Raw genomic sequence first — 19,297 nt, 5'->3', positions numbered from 1 at the left:
ACATCAGTTGTCCTGTGCGTGTGCCGTGCCTGTAGAACATGCCATAAAGTGTGAGGGCCACAATCTCTCTCTTTGCTGTAATAATGATTTCAGCAGGTAGTGTGGAAACCTGTCCATGAATTTACTTGTTTGTAGTATTAGCTTCTGAGTATTCTAAACAGAGCAGCTGAAGTCAATTTGCAACTGCAGCTCAACCCTGGAACTATCTGGTGCAGATTTCAAGGTTAAGCATCAATTGACTTTTCAATATCTAATATTCAGTGCTCATCCAAAAGTATCAGATCTTTGACATGTGATTTTTTATATCCATCAGTAGGCAGTGTTCGACACATTGTCTGTCAGGACTGCTGGTTTACCATATTTCCCCACATATTATTTCTCATTGAGCAATATTTGATACTTGGCACTTGATACCCGTCATTATCAAATGATTTGTTATTTAATAATCTGCACATAATACAGAATTTACTATTTAACATTTAGTTTTTTGCTATTTCTTGTGTTAGTTGGAGGCTGTAAGTGACTATTTGCTCGGCTGCCTTTAGCAGGAATAATCTCCAGACAAGTGGTCAGGATTTTAGTTTAAAAAACAAAAGAATAAGAAGATAATTGTTGGCATTTGTGGGCTGGTGGGCTCCCCCCCCTTAAGGCCTAATTTCTCATGTGGGCATTTTTTTTAACTAGAAGCTCTCCGAAGCTGGTGTTGTTTTGGGAAAAGTTCAAGCCACTTGTTTTCTCCCTCAGTTATATAGCTCACTAGGAAAAATAAGTAACACCAAAAGCATGTTTGAATTGAGGTGATACATGGAGTGATTCCATTAAATGAATGCTTGATGAGAATAATAAAAAAAGGGAAACCCAAATGGAATCTCACAAAATATTTACGTATCAGTGTTTGACTGATCACAACTTTGCTCCAAGAACTAATAGGAGGAACTGTGGTGAATTTGACACTGGAAGGGTTAAAAGGAAAAAAAAAGAGTATTTTCTACATCTTGTCCTAGAACAGAGACTGGTCCAGCACTACAGCTCTGATCATTTCACTTTTTCAGTCAACTACAGTTTGTTGACCTGAATATTCTACCAGAAACCACTAACCAGAAGACTATTTTAGCACTAATTCATGCAGTCTCAAAAAGTTGTGTGTGTGTGATGAGAGACTGTGCTCCTATGCATTTCCCATTGCATATAGATTGTAAGGAAGGTGGGACATACACATCTACAGCCATATAAACACAGGTTTGACTGCAAAAAGAATCCTTCCCAAAAGTGGAAGAATTATGGAAATCAAATGTACCTCTGTGCAAATATACATACCGGTATTTGTTCCATGCTGTATGATGAATACAGCATTTGCAGTCTACAGATTATATGGACAGAGCATTATTCAGCAAAGCAAAGCAGGGGGATTTAGCTAACAATGGTTCTCCAATCAGGAAGGAATGTAACAATTAAATGTCAATAATCATCTCACCAAGGGACAACCCAATCATTCATTCTCAATTCTTGAATGCTGAAGTCAGATTTCAAAATCATTAACAGGTTTCTAGATCATTGGCCTGATAGTGTATAAAATAGCTATCCATATGTGAGAAACTCTGAGTGGATGGCATATGATTATTGAACGGCAGTTTCATTATTCTGACCACACTTCTCATACAGTATTTAATATTGCTATGTCAGAAATGGAATACAGTGGTACCTTGGTTCTCAAACATAATCCGTTATGGGAGTCTGTTCGACTCCCAAAACTGTTCAAAAACCAAGGCACGGCTACCGAATGGCTGCAGGAGCTTCCTGTACTTAAGCGGAAACCGTGTCGGACGTTCGGCTTCCAAAAAACGTTCACAAACCAGAGGAGTTACTTCCAGGTTTGCGACATTCAGGAGCCAATATTTTTGGCAACTAAGCCATTCGAGAACCAAGGTACGACTGTACTGTGTTAAGCAGCACATTTCTTTGATCAATTTACACAGCATGCTTCTAATGTTCATGAAAGGAAATAAATGTAGAACACAACAGATACCTTATGGTTGTATCCAACTAAGTCATATTCATAGTAGACCCCATGAAATCAATGGACTTAAATGAATTAATACCAAAAAAATTCAATGGATTGACACTGAGTAAGCCTTAGTTGGATAGAGCCCTATGGAAAAAATTTATTTCTTGATCTCTGCTCATCTCCTGGTTAGATAAAATCCAACTGGCCAAGTTTTTTTTCTTTTTAACCTGACTGCAGATTAAAAAGAAAAAGAAAATTAAAAGTCCTAAACTAGAAAACTAGTGACTGTTTAACCACTGTCAGATTGATAAAAAATTAGAAACTAAGCTGTATAATTATCTGAGATCAAAAGGGAAAAGCAAAGCAGGATATTGCAGGTTGTTAATGAAATCCAATTACATGTTCTAATTTTCCAATGAGAAAATCCATTCCTCTTACAAACTGAAATGGAACCAACTATTTGCCCGTGTTCACTAAAATTCATTTTTGTTCCATAGGGACTTCAGCATGATACAGATTCTCACTTCTGCAGATTCTATCACATTATAATCTGGATGATTGGAGCTCATCTGCTAGCAATGTTAAATACTTCTAAGTTCTAGGTCACCTCCAACTGCATAAGCCTATAAAACATCTGTGCATATGTGTATGTATTTAAATTTGTGTTTCATTCGGTACCAAGAAGAATATTGGAGTTAACTCATTGTCCCATGAATACCAGTCATTTTATAATATGATAAAACATTTTAAGATTTGTCAAGACTCAATGTTGTGTGACTGAATTTTATTCCTGCTGTTATCTGGGAAGAAAGATAAATGTCAGCTTTGAAACAGGAGGACTTTACAGCCCAGCCCTCAATGAGAGTTACATTAGTCACCACCCATAAGGAGCTGTTGGGTTATGAGATCACATTGGCACTCTTCTTGTCCTTGGATACTCATTTGCATCTATTTTTATTGGTGCAAAAAAGAAATGAAAATGTATTGCAACTTATAAAATGGTTGATGTCTATTAAGTTGTGTGGGGGGTGAGTGTTAAACATCTTGCATTGTTTTGTTCCACTTACAACATCTAGAGTGCTTTACTTTGAGCATGCCACCAGCCTGGTGCTCACAGGTGTCATGGCACCCACAAAGTCTTCTAGTAGTGCTACACACTGAGTTTCCTTTCCTTCCTTCCTTCCTTCCTTCCTTCCTTCCTTCCTTCCTTCCTTCCTTCCTAGAACGCTTCTAGCCCTCCCAGCGATGAAGTTATGGGAAGGCACCTTCTAAGCAATTTATATGAAATGAGAGTGATATGGTTACCTTACACTTTCCCTCCGGTACTGAGGAATGATCCCTGTTGTTGTTAGACGGGAACAGCACCAGTTTGTGTGTGAACACCATAATCAGGACCAGCAGGACACAGCTGACTTCCCATGGTAAACACAGAGTTGTTAGGCTGATTGTCTCTCTAATTTTGTGTTATGCCATGCTCTTTGTGGCAGACATTTTGTTTTATGCCATTCCCCCTCCACGACAGCCATTTTGTCACAGGCACCCCCAGCAAATTCAAATGTGCCCACTAGTAAAAACGTGATTGGAGACCCCTGATGTAAAGAATGTGATATGGATTTGCGGTGGCCGTCTGCATCCATATATTATTTCCTGCTGCAATTTCCAGCCCCTTCTTGTCTCCAGAGGATCAGTTCATAGGTGTCCTTCCTTCTTATGATGCAACTATGTCCTCAGGGTCCTTGTACCCCTGCTCAGTTTCCTAACCCCTTGGCTATTTTGTGGGCTCATCTTCAACTTGCTGCACAACCCATTTTTAAAAGATCTTGATAAAAAGATAAACCCATATTGATGATGTAAGTGTGGAATCGAACTGCTAAATACATGCAACGTCTAATTCCCTCTCTTGCCACTCCCCAATACAAAAGTACCAAAAACAAGTCTTATGTAAGTAAGTAGATTAAACAAATGTGAATACATCTATCAAGGTCTTCCATTGAACCATAGTAGGAAATTATTTTAACACATTTCAAACCATCAGTTTCCATCGTGAAGGGGCAATCTGCTAGTATTCTCAGAGGGTGAAATTAAACTCTGTGCAGCAAGCTTCCACGAGGCTCTTGTCCCACTTAAATCCCTTTTTAATCCTTTCTCTGAAGGTTTCAGCGGGATTTGTGAATTACACAGGGCTTGTGCTGACCTTAGGCAGACAGAATGTTATCCTGTGTTAACATGTTACTTGTACAGCCACTCCTAAGACACTGTACCATTGTTACAAAGCAGACAGCCCTTTCTGCTGCCTGTATTTCTTTAACCTATGGCTGTCATATTTACCTTGTTCTTCTTCCTCTTTCGGTGGAATCTCAAAAGTTCTTTGTGCTGCCTTGACACAAAGTTTACAGCTGCATATTCCAGAAGTGCCGAGAATACAAAAAGCAGGCATACAGCCATCCAGATGTCAATAGCCTTGACGTACGAGACCTATAGATAGCACAGAGTATAAGACTGCTGGTATTAGAAACACAGATGGGAAGTGCAGTGTCTCCTAATGTCAAGGAAAGAGAAATGTGTTTCCCCAAGCCCAGAGAGAAAGCTAGTTTTACGGGGGGAAAGGGCAAAGGCCAAATCTATATTTCCCATAAAAGTAACATTTCCTGAACACTTCACACTAAAAGCACTATCCTAAGATTTCCTGTGCCATTACATATAAATATATAGGGTGAAACCTACCAGCTATTGCGCTAACACAGCATTGCAAATCATTCTTCTTTCTTCTTTGGCAATCACTCGTAGCTGAGTAAGATTGTCTTCCATAAACACGGTTTTAACAGTGAGTCTGTAAGTGACTATGGAGGACGATTCTGGAGCCACACGTCCTTCCACAGTGGGGACATTGGTTTATGGGCAGGAGTTGAATACGGTGTGGATTTGCCAAGCGTGCCTTTCTCTTAGCACATTTCTCCCTAGCGTCCTGAGTTCGAATGTCTTCAAAGCCCATGACAGCTTTGGTAAAGGCTGTTTTCCAATTGGAGCGCTCGCAGGCCAGTGTTTCCCAATTGTTGGTATGGAAGGAACAAAACCTCAGCACAAATGCTCACAATCTCGCCCACTGAATATTTTTGAATCTAACAAAAATGTATTATTATTCTAGATAGAACTATGGCTTTGAGCTCCACATGTCCCCACATGGTCATATTGTTCCCATTTCCAGCTTAGATGGGTAGAGTTCCACAAATTAACTTATTTTAGGATTTAAGCTGGTGGTAAGATTCAATGATGCCGGCTGCTTTTGGAATGGACCTGCTCATTTAACAGCACTTGCCCTTCTCTTTCCGCTGCACCCACTATCCTTGAAATCTACATTGTGGGGTTGGGGAACCCACTGTGGAAGATTGGGGGGGGCAGGGTTGCAGGAAGAACAAGAGGAGAGTCCTATTGCATTCATTTCCACAACACTGACACATACTAAAATCAAGAGCAGATGAGCTCATATCAGGCATTTAGCTTTTTAAAGTTGTTTGCCTGAATAGGAAAGTGAAAATTATCTGTATTTTGTTTCTAAGATCATGCTCTTTACAAGCAGTATTTTTTAAAAAAGAAATATTTCTTAAGTGCTAGTGAGAAATAGATCACTTCTCTTTAGATATTTAATCAGATTTGATGAAAATATTCACTGTAAGCCAAAAAGGAGCTGATTCACTTTGTTAAAGCATCTATAACTTTTTTTGGGGGGGGGAAGCATATGCTTTAACTTCAAAATAGTGCATTCCAGCTATTCAAAACAGAACTTTAGCTTTGCATCAAAAAAGCTTTGGAGCTAGAAAGAAATATTTTAACTTTTCTCTTATGAATAGATGGGATGTAGTATATATCTAGAAGCATTTGGAACCATTTAAAGAAGCAGCAAATATTCCACTTTTAGGTGCTGAACACAGTATTTTAGCCCAGTTCCTCACCACATCCATTATGACAAAAGAAATTAAGCTACACATCCAAGTGGACTATTTCTTTTCTTCAGAGACATCAGCCAATTCTTTCTCAGAACTGAACATCTAGTAGTAAAAGTTTCAAACAGTACAACACTTCAGAGCACTTTTTAGTTTCAGTTATATTGATGTACTGTTCTGTTGAAGTCAGCATCAGGGTTTCTTCAAAGTGAAAGGAAACGGAATTTGACCTTGAAACAGTAAATCAAATAACAGAGATCTCACACTAGTGATGCTTTATGTCTGCCATCACCTTGTGAACTACAGGGAATTGTAAGACCTGTATGTACAAATCAGGGTGTTGTAACTGCCAAAAATGTGTTCAGGAGAAAAATAAATAAAGCTACTACTTACAACTATATTCACTATTTTATAGCAATGGGTATCAAGTGGCTATTGCACAAGAGAGTTGCAATACTACTTCTGAACAGCAGGTTTTGTAATCATAGATTTATTATCATACCTAGCTTAGTCATTCAAGTGCAGCTATATAGAGATTTTACACATATAATTGAAATAAAGGCTGAAGTGCACTACACAAATGGTTTAGCTTTAATCCCCAAAACTTGCCCCTCTTAAAAGATCTTTCAAGGTTTATGAAGGTACACTAGCCACCCCCCATCCAGATTCTGCTGAAAACACACTTTCTCTTCAATTATAATGTTTGCAAGTATCAATAGCATGAGATACCCCATGATTTGTGAATCCACCCACACTGGATTCTTGGTGGTATCTGGAGAAAGGCCAAAACTTACAAGATGATGGGCTAAGGCAACAATGAGCATTTACAAAGATTATGACCAGGAACGGGTATTGTTTGCCTCAGGGAAGCTATTCTTGGCAGCAGCAGCATGGCAACTACAGCTTCAGCTCTAGCCCTCAGCTTGGATCTCAGCAAATCTCTGGACAGTTCCACATGTGTGGGTCTAATATAACTGCCTGTCTTAAGTACTTTCGCTTCCAAAAGTAGTTGTCACAAGAAAGCACTGTTAACTGATCCTAAGAGGTTCTGAGGGAAGGTGGCACAAAAGGAAGTAGATCAATATAAAACAAACGCCCTACTGCGCAGTAAGGAATATCTCCAATGAGAATCTACATTTCCACCACCAGCAGAGAATTTGACATAGCTGAAAATGATTAAAGCAATTAAAGGTTAATTTACAAGATGAAAATGTCCTTTGCTACTGCAGTTCTTGCATAAACTGTGCTATACTGTAGATATATTGCCAGCAGCACGTGTTTTAAGACTAGGAGGGCTAACACACGATATATGAAAAAAATAATAGCCCCATGTTCAAGGAGGAGCAAAACACACAGAGAGTGTTATATAAAGTCCAAGAGCTTGCATACCTTTGGCAGGGAAGCCCGTGACCCTGAACTCTGTGTTGTCATGGTGAGAACTGTTGTTATTCCTAAAGCCACTCTTGCTGGCGCTGCATCCATATTGATCCAAAACGACACCCAGGAAAGTATGACAATGAGGAGGCTGGGTATGTACATTTGAATGAGATAATAGCCCATCTGCCTTTCAAGATGGAATCGAACTTCAATGCATGTAAACTTGCCTAGTTACAACAGAGACAAATTGTTAGCGGAATTAGCTGGGGGTTTTTTTAATCAGCAGTAAGAAATGCAACAATACAGCAATTTTTAAAAATAGCTTTCTGTTTATAACAATTGATGAAAGTGACTAATCCAGGGGTTGGCAACCTAAGGCCCATGGGCCTCCGTGTCGGAAATAGCGTTTGAGCATGCGTGCATCCGTGCGCACTCCAGCCCACCGCAGTGTCTGCAGGACAGGAACTGGCCCAAGCTGTAAAAACTTTGCCGACCCCTGCACTAATCTATAAATTTTTCCAGGCTTTTCTTGCTCTTTTCCATTTCTATTTGGGGGGGGGGGAATACATTCATGTGATTCACAGTATACTTAAATCATGTTACATGCCAGAGACAAACAGCGGGTAGCCTTTCATGTCATGATTGTGAACTTCTAGAACAGGTGATACTGTTCTAGAGAGAACAGTTATGAAGAGAATGCTGGACTAGGTAGACTTTTCATCTAATCAAGAAAGGAGTTTCTTAAGACTACAGTCACAACACAACTTTGAAGGCCACTTTAACAGCCATGGCTTCCCCCAAAGAATCCTGAGAACTGTAGCTTGTTAACAGTGCTGAGAGTTCCAGTTACAGATAGGTAGCCGTGTTGGTCTGCCATAGTCAAAACAAAACAAATTCCTTCCAGTAGCACCTTAAAGACCAACTAAGTCAGTTCTTGGTATGAGCTTTCGTGTGCATGCACACTTCTTCAGATACTTCAGATAGTCTATGAGGGAAGCCATGACTGTTAAAGTGATGTAAGAGTACTTGAATTGTGTGGTGAGGCTATTACCTAAGTCAATTGGAGTGCTTCTCATGCAAATAGGTGTTTTAACCCACAATATTACAAATGTCTTCATCATAACCTGCTTCTGCATTAAGGAATCCAGTTTGAGCTTTGTGCAAGGCCTGATGAAAACTGGAACATTAATTTGGGAATACAGGGAGTATAAAGAGCAAAAATTAAATTCATGATAAATGCAAGAGAGTGAGTGAGAAAGAGAAAGAGAAGCAAGCAAAATACCGTTGGCTGTGTGTGAGGAAAGTCGTCATGCTGTTTTCTTGGGAAACTGCTTACTTAAATCATTGTTAATAATTCTCCATTTTCTCCTCTGATCATTTTATTTAATCAAGGAACTCTTATTACAGGGATTGGCATATGGTTTGTTCCACAGGTTGATCAACAGAGGCAGAGGCATAGCTCTGCCAGCTGACACAAAGGTGATTAAATTTCTGTTTTGCTATCTACCCAGCAGCAGTCTAGCTCTACTATATTTCTGTCCAGAAGCTAAAATATAGGCTAGGGTTGTTCTGAACATTCCACCTTGCTGAACTTTTGGTGGGTTCAAAGAGGGACCAATTTTTTTTAATGCTAGAAATAATGCTACATTACCAGGTAGCACAATTTCCAGGGACATTCCAGGGCTGGTTTGAAAGCACATGGCTTTGTAGCCACATGCCCTAGCTCTTACTTTTAAGAAAAGTTTTTTTGTTTTTTTTAATGGATGTAAAGTCCTCAGACCACCTCATAGTATTGTAAGCTTACTATGTACTCTCCAACCCCTCACATGACTTTCTTTCTCCCCTGGATATTGCCAAATTCCTTCCCTTTTATGCTTTTCTTTCAGAGTCCATGGATAATTGGTATTGAGACTTAGGACGCAGGTGAAAAGATGTGGTGGTATTATTATTATTATTATTATTATTATTATTAATTACCCGCCCTTCACCCTAAGGTTTCAAGGTTACAATTTTTTTAAAATAGTATGTTCCAGAATGTGTGAGACTTAGGTTCAAATCTCTGTTCAGACATGAATTTATTGGCTTTGGTTCACTGAGTCTAAAAAGAGCTCTGACAGGATTGTTGGAAGACTCCAACAATCTACCTGCTTTCATTTGTGTTTCATTGCATGCCTCTTCCCCAGCTTCTTTGGCTTTCACCCAAAACCAAACCTCCATGCACTTCTGCTCCTTTGTGTCTTCCTGCTTCCCTCTTGCCTTTCTTAAGCTCCTACATGTAAAATGGGCTCATAAAACTATACTTTGGATTCTTTTTTTCCTACTTCAAAAGTCTGGTGCTGTTTTTCCTATGAGATTATGATCCCCTTGGTTGCCACTTGGTGGTGGCTGCCATAATGTTCAGCAGACAACATCCCCATCACTCTCCACAAGCCATTGCTGCTTTGTTAGCACTTGTTTTGAGTACATTGCTGAATACTCCCAATGACTAACAGGAAAGAGAAACAATGGAACTTTCAGTTGTCAACAAACTACGTGATTCTTCTACCTGTGTTGTAATGCTTGGTGCAGTAACATAAATCTTTATCTTCTTTCAAGAGAAATTGTGGCAAAGTGAGTCCATCGGCCACCTGGACAGCCCCCTTTTCTTGCCACTCAAAGATGAGATCGTTCATCGTGTATCCAACTAGGAATTAAAAACAAAGCATACAGAAGATGTTGTCATAACATAAAATTTGCTTAATCTCCAGATTCCATTATGAAGGAAAATTTTCAAATTTTGCCTGAGATTTTCCTAAATGAAGAAAAGACTTTTTCTTCTTTATCATTATTATTATTATTAATCATCATCATCAGTGCAAAGTGTAGGAGGAAAAGTTTTTGACATCCTGGCTCAAATTAAGCTCAGAGTATCCCCATTAAATGTGCTGATCTATGAAATCAGTCCTTATTAATTTCATCAAAATTGACCAGATGTTCTGAAATATTCAGTCTATTTGTTTGTCTTCCATGAGGTTTTCCTTTGATGCTTAGCTGGGCAGTGATGAGAACAATGCAAAAAGGTGTAGTGTAAATGTTTCCTGTTTTAGTTTGGATTCCTGTGTTCTTTTGTGTTTGAAGTTTTTAATAACTATCTAGAAAGCAACCTTAGCTCTAAAATGGTGTTATCATGTATATAACCTTACTGCTGTGTTTCTCAATGAACAATATCATGCAATATTACCCTATTACAAATCCACAGAAGAAGCTTACAGAGAGAGAACCACAGATGCATATATTTTATCACACCTTGTATACATTCAGATGAAAACCAGCTGTGTGTAAAACAAATTATCATTTGAAGCATGTAGATTCTAGCCAGGAGTAAAATCTCATGAGTGCAACTCATTGAACTGACAAGGAACAACTGCTATGTCAAAATGGATTTTCAGAAATGAGATTCATTCATTTAATATGTATTTTAATTATAATTATCTGCCATGGCCACTAACTCGTTCTATGTTACAATTCATTTAACTATGAAAAATGCATAGGCAATTGCTGATACAATATTTTCTTTCTACCTTTTGTCCTTTTGAAGACATGAGACAACCTGGAATTCACCTTTTCACTGCTATGTTTTAAAATCACTAAGAAAAAGATATCAGACTAGTGAAAGTTGAGATAGCATAAATTATTCTACAGGGTTGTAGCTGGGTTGAATTTGTGCTTTTCATATATACACACTATATAGCCTGTGCCAAAACTTGCATTGCACCAGCGTGTACCTAATCTGTAACAACAGACATGCCAATTTTAATAAATCTGGCATTATGGGAGCAACAAGACAGCACCCTAGGCAGATATGCCAACATAACACATCTAAGTATTTGGGTTCCATTATCAAAAGTAAACCATTTTAGCATTATATAATAGGCACATGGAAGAGACACTTAAGGGATTTTCTCCACAGATAATACATAAATTAAGGTGAAAGCCTTGGATACTCAGATAGTCATTAACTCAGCAATCCTATAGTTCCTTGGAGGGCATCTCAGGGGCCACATGAAACATCAGATCTCACTCTCTGAGTTCAGAGAGAGCGCTACAATAGGAATGGTGGTCTGATTTAAATTCCTCCTCCCCAGTGCTAGGGAAAGATGTAAAGCCTGGCCCCAAAGTCAGGAGAGTTCCACAAAGGGATCTGTTGGGGTGGTTTGGATCGTGTGACAGAGTGGTTTAAGAAAAGCTTTCTCAACCTTGGGTTCCCAGATGTTGTTGGACTAAAGTTCCCATCATCCCTAGCTAGCAAGACCAGTAGTCAGGGATGATGAGAGTTGTAGTCCAACAACATCTGAGGACACAACGTTGAGAAAGAAGGGTTTAAGGGAATGCGCACTAGCTCAGGAGCTGGTGTAAATGAAGCATCAGGAAAATCAGGAAAAGTACACAAAACACGCCTCCACCTTCACTTTCATCCTACTGGGGGAGAGCTCAGTGGGGTGTTTGATAAGGCAGAGAAAACACCTTCAGTCTCCTTTTCTTCTACCCCATGGTCTTATGGATGTTCACAGGAAGAAAGGTTCTTGTTCTATCCTTTCCCCTCAAAATGCATCTCTGGAAAGTTGTGGGGGTCGTGCTCCATCCCTCATGGCTCAGGAGGCCCCCTCAATTGTTCAGAGAGGCTTTGAGGACAATCATGTGCCTGTGAGGCACTATTCTTGTGTGAACTTATCTAAGGATGGAAGCTTTTAATCTTAATGTGTACTTTACACACCAAGGAGACCCCCTTTGTGTCTCTTCCATATACCTATTATATGACAGTATGTGTTGTTTTTAAAGATGTGACCTAACACTATATAAGCCTGATATTTTACGCACTTCTTGTCTATCAAAGAATAAAGAGTGGTGGCATCAGCACTATTTTTAGGGTGTCTTTCTTCGCCAGTGTATGATCCCAAACAATCAGGAATCACAAGGAGAACATGGTGTCCTTGCATCACATAGCTGGTCAAATTCATGGTGGTGTCACCAAGGGTAGACAAAACTTTTCCACTGTTCTCTCTCTGAACTGGGCAGGGAGAATGAATATGTTTGTACACATTACCCAGGCAACAATTCCCTATTTTGCCACAATGCGCTAACAGTTATATTATTTTCCAAGGCTACGGTGCAAGAATTTTGCCGGAACCAATTTATAGTTGCACTAGGTTCTGCATGTCTGGCTGGGTCAGATGGTAGACATAATGTAATGCAATCTTTACGTGCACCCCCATTTACATTTTGCAACAATGGGAAGTTAGTTAGGATTGGTGAAAGGAATTCTAGCACAGTTTCCTCCTCCACTTTCCCTGGACCAACACTTCCCTTTGAACAATGGTACAGAAATTACCGAATAGGAGAGAGATGTTATGTGAGATCAGACTAACACTTCATGCATTAAGTTTGTACTGCAATAAATATATTACAGCACATTCCATTATCACATTCAGTTCAATGGGATTGCATTTTAAAGTGCCACATGACTATTTTCTGCCTTTGCTATAACATTGTCCCATACATGACAATGTCAATGAGAAAGCTATGTATCTTTTTACATGGCTATTTAGTTCATTTTAATTTATAATATCAAAATTTATAAGTGATCTTCATGGAAAACTAGGAGACAACATAAAATACTAAAGTATGAGTGTATCATTGGCTATAGTTTAGAAATTATTGGAACAGCCTGCCAAAACAGTGAGACTTTGGACTGATCCTGTGAGCAGTTGGCAGTCCCCCGTTCTTTCCCAATTCAGTAAGATTAGCACTTTAGACTGCTTTGTTGATAAGAGTGTCAAACTTATTTCATTTCATTGCAATCATGAGCTGACCCAAGACATAGAAATATATTAGGAGAACTCTGTGTTAATGCACCAGAAATGACATCATTAACAAATACAGTTTGTGCACCAGAGGGCAGAAAGTCACTGCGCTTGCTTCAGTGGGGAAGAGTGGGATTGTGAAGAGATGGGAGCAGACAAGCAGACCATGGTGTGTTCAAACAGCCTTTCAGAAGCCGCCAAGCAAGCTACATTTTTGTAATTCTACATGCTTGATACAGGGTAGAACCAATAGGGATATGATTAACAGTCAGTATGATAGGACAGACTTGGATAATAAGCTTGTAGCATGATGCCTACATAGCAAAAATATTACCCATGGGCATCAAAGTCTTATTTCTCCAGCCTACCTTCTATGATTGCCATATTTTGAAGAGCAAAAAAGAGGGCACTCTGACGACTCTGATTTTAAATACCCCTACTATATTTAGCCTATAGAAGTTGTGATATATTGCTGAGGGGGGCGGGTAGGAGAAGAGAAGAGGAAAGCAAGTTTTCAACCACCAGTTATGTCTACGTCTCATCCAAAACGTATAGACAGAGACATTTTGGCAAATTTGAAAAATCCACTCAGAAGAAATTTAACCCCTGAAAAAGCAGTGTCCTGGAAAAAGAGGCACATATTACCCTACTTATCCCTAAGCTTTGACTATGTGCCATCTGCAGCCCAGTCATCCTGGATGAGAAACAAGCCCTCTTCAGGCATTGTCTGCACACAATCCAATTCCTGTGGAGGAAGGCAGTGGAGATACATCCACTTGTCCTGCTGCCATCATCACATCCTTGTAGCCTGCTCCTCCATTGCCCACATGTTGGGGTAGTGTCTGAAGAGTGGCGCCTATTCTATATGTGACAGAGGTTCTAAAGCACAGGGAGACAAGCAGGCTCTTTCTTCAGATATCCTACCCGGCAACATGTAGCCACCAGGAGTATGGGATCTGTGAAAATGCTAAGGAGATCGTGGGAGCAGGAGACACAGCTCCATGCTCTTCCTCCATGTGATTATGGTCCATGAATAACCATAGTTTAGAGGTCCTGGGCCCTAAGGAAGTCAGACTATCCTCCACCAGGGCCAGGACCTTTTCAGTGATGGCTCCGACCTGGTGGAATGCTCTGTCCCATGAGACTAGGGCCCTTCAGGATTTAACCTCCTTCCGCCAAGCCTGTAAGACAGAGCTATTCCACCTGGCCTTTAATTTGGATCCAGCCTGATCTTTTATTTCCCTTCTCTTCCCTCCCTCTCCCTCCCCTTTTATGAAGATTACCCGCTCCAAGACCCCACAGCTAATTCTCCCCTGGCCTCCTCGCTGGCCCAAGTAGGACTAATTCAGCCAGTTAGCCCTGGTGACTATCTAATGCTTTTTAGATGGATTTCCTCCAAATTGATTTCTGAACTTTGAATACTATTGTTATTCATGTTTTTATACTGTATTTTATACTGCTTTTACAATTAAGTGTTTTAAATTTGTTGTTAGCTGCCCTGAGCCCGGTTTTCTGAACCAGGAAGGGCGGGGTATAAATAAAAATTTATTATTAATTTATTATCATGATCATATGGAGGAAAAGACCTTAAACTATGGTGAGGGGCTTTACTAGGGAAACTGGTGGCCTATATGTGTCCCACAAAGCCTAGTCTAGTCTACATGTTGATAACTAATACAAGTGGTGGACTCTGTGGCCTTAAAATAGAAAAAAGGAAAACTGGAAGAAATCTTTAATTTTGTTTTTCAGTGTTACTTTTTCATTCTGCAGAATGACCAGCATTTATTGCTGGATGTCATCCCCCTCTCTTAGTTTTGTCATATACACAAAAGTGCCCTCAACACAATGGAAGGCTCCATAGTGTTTTTGTATAGGAAGCTTTTGTTCACAAAGATCTCGATTGGTTTAGACATTTTGCCTTATAGTTCTCTGAGCCGAAGTGACTTATTTGAGTTCTGTTCTCATTATTTTTTTACAAATTACTATTTAGGGCACATGTTCCAGAGCAGCTTTGCTTTGCTGACTGAATCTGAGCGGATCTCTAGGAATCCCGCTGTGGTTGAAAAATATCAAAATGTTGACTGCAGTGATTTTACTACTTTTCTGCAAAGCAACCCAATAACATGCCTTTAGCAGGCCCAATCCACTTGAAGAGTAGAATTCTAGGAACTAGATATATCAAACATGCTTTTCAGTGTGACCCAAGTTCCACTGAGAAAAACAAGTGGATACTATGGTTTAACATTCCAGCCCGCTTATTCTAGTCTGACTAGAGGACGATCACTACTATTAATATAAATCTCACATACATACAATATATATCACCCAATAATTGCCATTTTCTGCTGCCCTATATGAGGACCATTACAGGTAACTACCAGTAGCAGGGCAGTTTGGCTATGACATAGAAAATGTGAAAGAGAAGGCATCAGTGACTGTGTTTCCACTCTCCAAAATTAGGGGTATCATTCAAAGAGATTGGGGAGATGAGTATATTCTTCATGGAGAAATGTGTATTCTGATCCCGAAACAAGGGGATCATTATTATTATTTAGAATTGATTTTTAGCATAATTCAGAAACTTTGGCCACTATACTGCTGCTCATTCAATCAGACTTCCCTTTTATCTCTTCCCCTGCAACCCCTCATGCTCCCCAAATTAGCTTTGGAGGGTCCTACAAGCAGAAGGAGAGGAAGGTCTGATTGTGCAGAGGGAAGTCCATTCCACTTCTGCATGGATACCATTGGATTTCACCCATTACTGCCTATAATATTTGATCCATATAACATCAACATGAAACATGATGCATTTGAAGAAGGCAGCTTTTGCCTATGAAAGCTTATGCTGCAATACTTAAGTTGCCTTCAAGGTGCCACAGGACTATGTGCTATGAACATGAGAATACTATGTTCACACTTACAGCTTTCCAGCTGCATGATACATGTTTGGACATCCATTGGGAAATTTTTGAGGTCCATTGGGCAGGAGAGTATTAAAGTCAATCTGAAAGAATACAGAAGAACTATTATAAAGCGAATGTTGGCCAACACATTGTCTCATATTCAAAATTACTACACACACATCCATTATGCAATAAAGAACAAGTGTCTTGGAAAGCAGGCAGGTATACAAACCATTTAGGCATTTGGAAAATAATATGAAGTCAATATGCTTAATTTGTGGAGGAAAATTAGGTTTTCAATTCTACCTTACTTGGAAGTAAACCCCATGAAAATAAATGGAGCTTACCCCTGAGTAAACAAGTTTTTCACCACAGCATTTTCTAAATACAATTCCTGCCCTGATCGAATTGTATTAGCCTAGACCCTAATCCTGCAAGTCCGTATTAGTTGTTTGTGATATTACAACCAACAGCAATTTAAGTCTTTCAAATAAAAGCCCTCTGAGCCTGCTGGAAGAAACCTTCTGTTTCCTACAAGGAAAGCTGATCCTTTATGATTTCAGTGAAAGTGTTGCACTGGTATCCTCTGTCTACAGGTGCCAGAAAGGTAGAATGAGTTAATGGAAGAATCCCCTAACAAGAGTGCAAATGAAGGACCTTTGGGAAACAACATTCACAGAGTTGTTTTTTGTTTTCCCCCCGGGGAGGAACTATCTAAGAAGGGGTGAAATATAAACAATGTTACACTTTGCACAAAGTTGTACAATTATCTACACATAGATTTCTCAAAGGATGAAAAGAGTAGCGCCAGAACTGGCTCTGTGTGTGTCTCCCATTTCATAAAGGCAGCAGGGAAAAGTCACTTTGTGTCTGAGACGTGACCAAGGGGCAGCTATTACTGGGTGATTAACTTTCTGGATCATGGTCAGAACTTGGGTCCAAGTCAGGTCTTGAACCAAGAACCTGAGAAACATCCAGCAGAGATTTCAAACCCAGGTTTGAAGGTTACTTCAGTTCCAATTAACTTTATCAGTTTAATAGATTGTATATTGCTGCTGCTACATGATTGTGGCCATGGAGGGGGAAAAGGCAATTCTGCACAGCTCTTATTTATTTGACTTCACTTTAAATGTTTTCATAAAGGTAAAGGGACCCCTGACCATTAGGTCCAGTCGTGACCGACTCTGGGGTTGCGGCACTCATCTTGCTTTATTGGCCAAGGGAGCCGGCGTACAGCTTCCAGGTCATGTGGCCAGCATGACTAAGCCGCTTCTGGTGAACCAGAGCAGCGCACGGAAACACCGTTTACCTTCCAGCTGGAGCGGTACCTATTTATCTACTTGCACTTTGACATGCTTTCGAACTGCTAGGTTGGCAGGAGCAGGGACTGAGCAACGGGAGCTCACCCCGTCACGGGGATTCGAACCGCCGACCTTCTGATCGGCAAGTCCTAGGCTCTGTGGTTTAACCCACAGCGTCACCTGCGTTAAAACTACTATTATCTGCTACATATGCTTAACTGAGTCATCAACACACCCCAATTGGTGGGAAAGACTTCTTTTTAACACACATTGCATACTTACACTATGGACTTCACTAACACTAGACAGCCACCAGGTTAGATGGATTTAAAAGATTATTCAACTTCATGAAGACAAAGCTATAAACAGCTACTAGTAACGTGCTACCTCGTGGATCAGAGGCAGCATGCCTGTGAGTATCAGTCACCAATATTAGGCAACAGTCGGAGAAAATATTGCCCTCATATCCTGCCTGCAGCCTTCCTATAGGTATCTGGTTGGTCACTGCAGAAGCTGGATGCTGGACCGTTTAAGATTTGGCCTGATCCTGCAGGGCTTTTCTTCCATCATGTTTTTTGTTCTTATTTTGGTAACTGCTGATCTATTGTGGTCAACAATATATGAGAAATTAAATATTACAAATCTCTAGACATCTAGAAGTGAATAATCACTGAACTGTTACTGAAGTAAGGAATTCAGAGTAGACATTTATCTAGGACTTCCATTCAACAGTATTACTTTACCAGAGAAAAGACTCGCCCCTAAAAAAGAGACACAACTCTTATTAGCACAACACTTTCCTCCCACATCTAAGCTTTTTGTTGTTGTTTAGTCGTTTAGTCATGTCCGACTCTTCGTGACCCCATGGACCAGAGCATGCCAGGCACTCCAATCTAAGCTTTAGTTTGTTAATAGAAGGCTAGAACCAGTAAATAAAATTAAAAATAATGGGTTGTGGGTTTTTTTGCTTTCAGAAGAAAATTCAGCAGTGAGACCTCTGTGCGCAATTGAAAGAAATGGCCTCTACATGGAACCATGGCATTTTAAACAGCCTCCAGTTATTTCACCAATTGAATTACATATGGATGACTTAGAGAAATCAGCCTATGTCCTTGTATCTATGTATGTGAACAATCCACAACAAGGGAATGCAGTGACTGTTTTCATTAAGGGAATGTGCACCACATCCAAACTAAATCATAACCTCATTGCTTCCATATCACATCAGAGCCTTTTATTTGCAATTTACCTGATGGAATAGAGAACATTTCCATTTTTAAAAATCCGTAGCAATTTGTTGTCTGTTGTTACTTCATGAAAATTGGCGCCTTTTTCATTGGCAAAGAACAAGTCAGGTTTCCAAATAGAGTCCAACATGGATGGGTCCAAATCTAGAGAGTCATCTGGATATTCACTATAAGCAAGACGGGGGTCATTCCAGTTCTGACGGAGAAAGATGTTCACACGATAATCCTAAAGTAAAACCAAAAGTATTTAGTGTTTTTAGCTCCTACCTTTCATTTGGTTGAATAATATGGAATTTACTAGCTGTATCCTTCAAATAAACTTAACTCCCTGGAGTCCTTGATTATATTACTCATCCCTGGCTTCAACCTTATACTGTTTAGTCACTGAACATAATACTGTATTAAAACCTAAATTGCATTACAAATATTAATCCATCAATTTGGAAAGAAATGGTCACAGTCCTGAAACACTAATTATTTACAGAGAATAAAGCTTAAATGATTCAAACATGTATTATTTTGTACAATCAAAGAGCAGATTTATATTTACAGAGGTAATTTGCTTTCCTGTAAGAGGATTATTATATAATAATTCAGTTTCTTCTGTTCTCAATTAGTATTAATGGACAAGAAATAAGCCTGACCTTATATAAGCCTAACAGAACACGTGTGTGAAGTACTTT

The 19,297-nt window shown here is 39.6% G+C and overlaps 1 protein-coding gene across 6 annotated transcripts in view; it reads right to left on the bottom strand.

The window, feature by feature from the left end:
• Nucleotides 1-19,297, bottom strand: part of GLRA3 (glycine receptor alpha 3) — a 71,764-nt gene that overhangs the window by 8,979 nt on the left and 43,488 nt on the right. For 5 of the 6 annotated variants that reach the window (XM_081875393.1, XM_081875388.1, XM_081875389.1 and 2 more), the window contains 5 exons: nt 18,617-18,840; nt 16,085-16,167; nt 9,869-10,006; nt 7,336-7,550; nt 4,334-4,480 (listed from right to left, as the gene is read on the bottom strand). In XM_081875393.1, coding sequence (XP_081731519.1) covers nt 4,334-4,480; nt 7,336-7,550; nt 9,869-10,006; nt 16,085-16,167; nt 18,617-18,840 — 807 coding nt within the window. The remainder of the gene's footprint in view (nt 1-4,333; nt 4,481-7,335; nt 7,551-9,868; nt 10,007-16,084; nt 16,168-18,616; nt 18,841-19,297) is intronic. The other variant, XM_081875392.1, reaches the window with a different exon arrangement.

Source organism: Podarcis erhardii (assembly GCF_964252035.2).
Source record: "Podarcis erhardii genome assembly, chromosome: 9".
NCBI lineage: Eukaryota > Metazoa > Chordata > Lepidosauria > Squamata > Lacertidae > Podarcis > Podarcis erhardii.
Note: the sequence above shows the minus strand (reverse complement) of the source record. Positions and strands in the feature narration are given on the sequence as shown.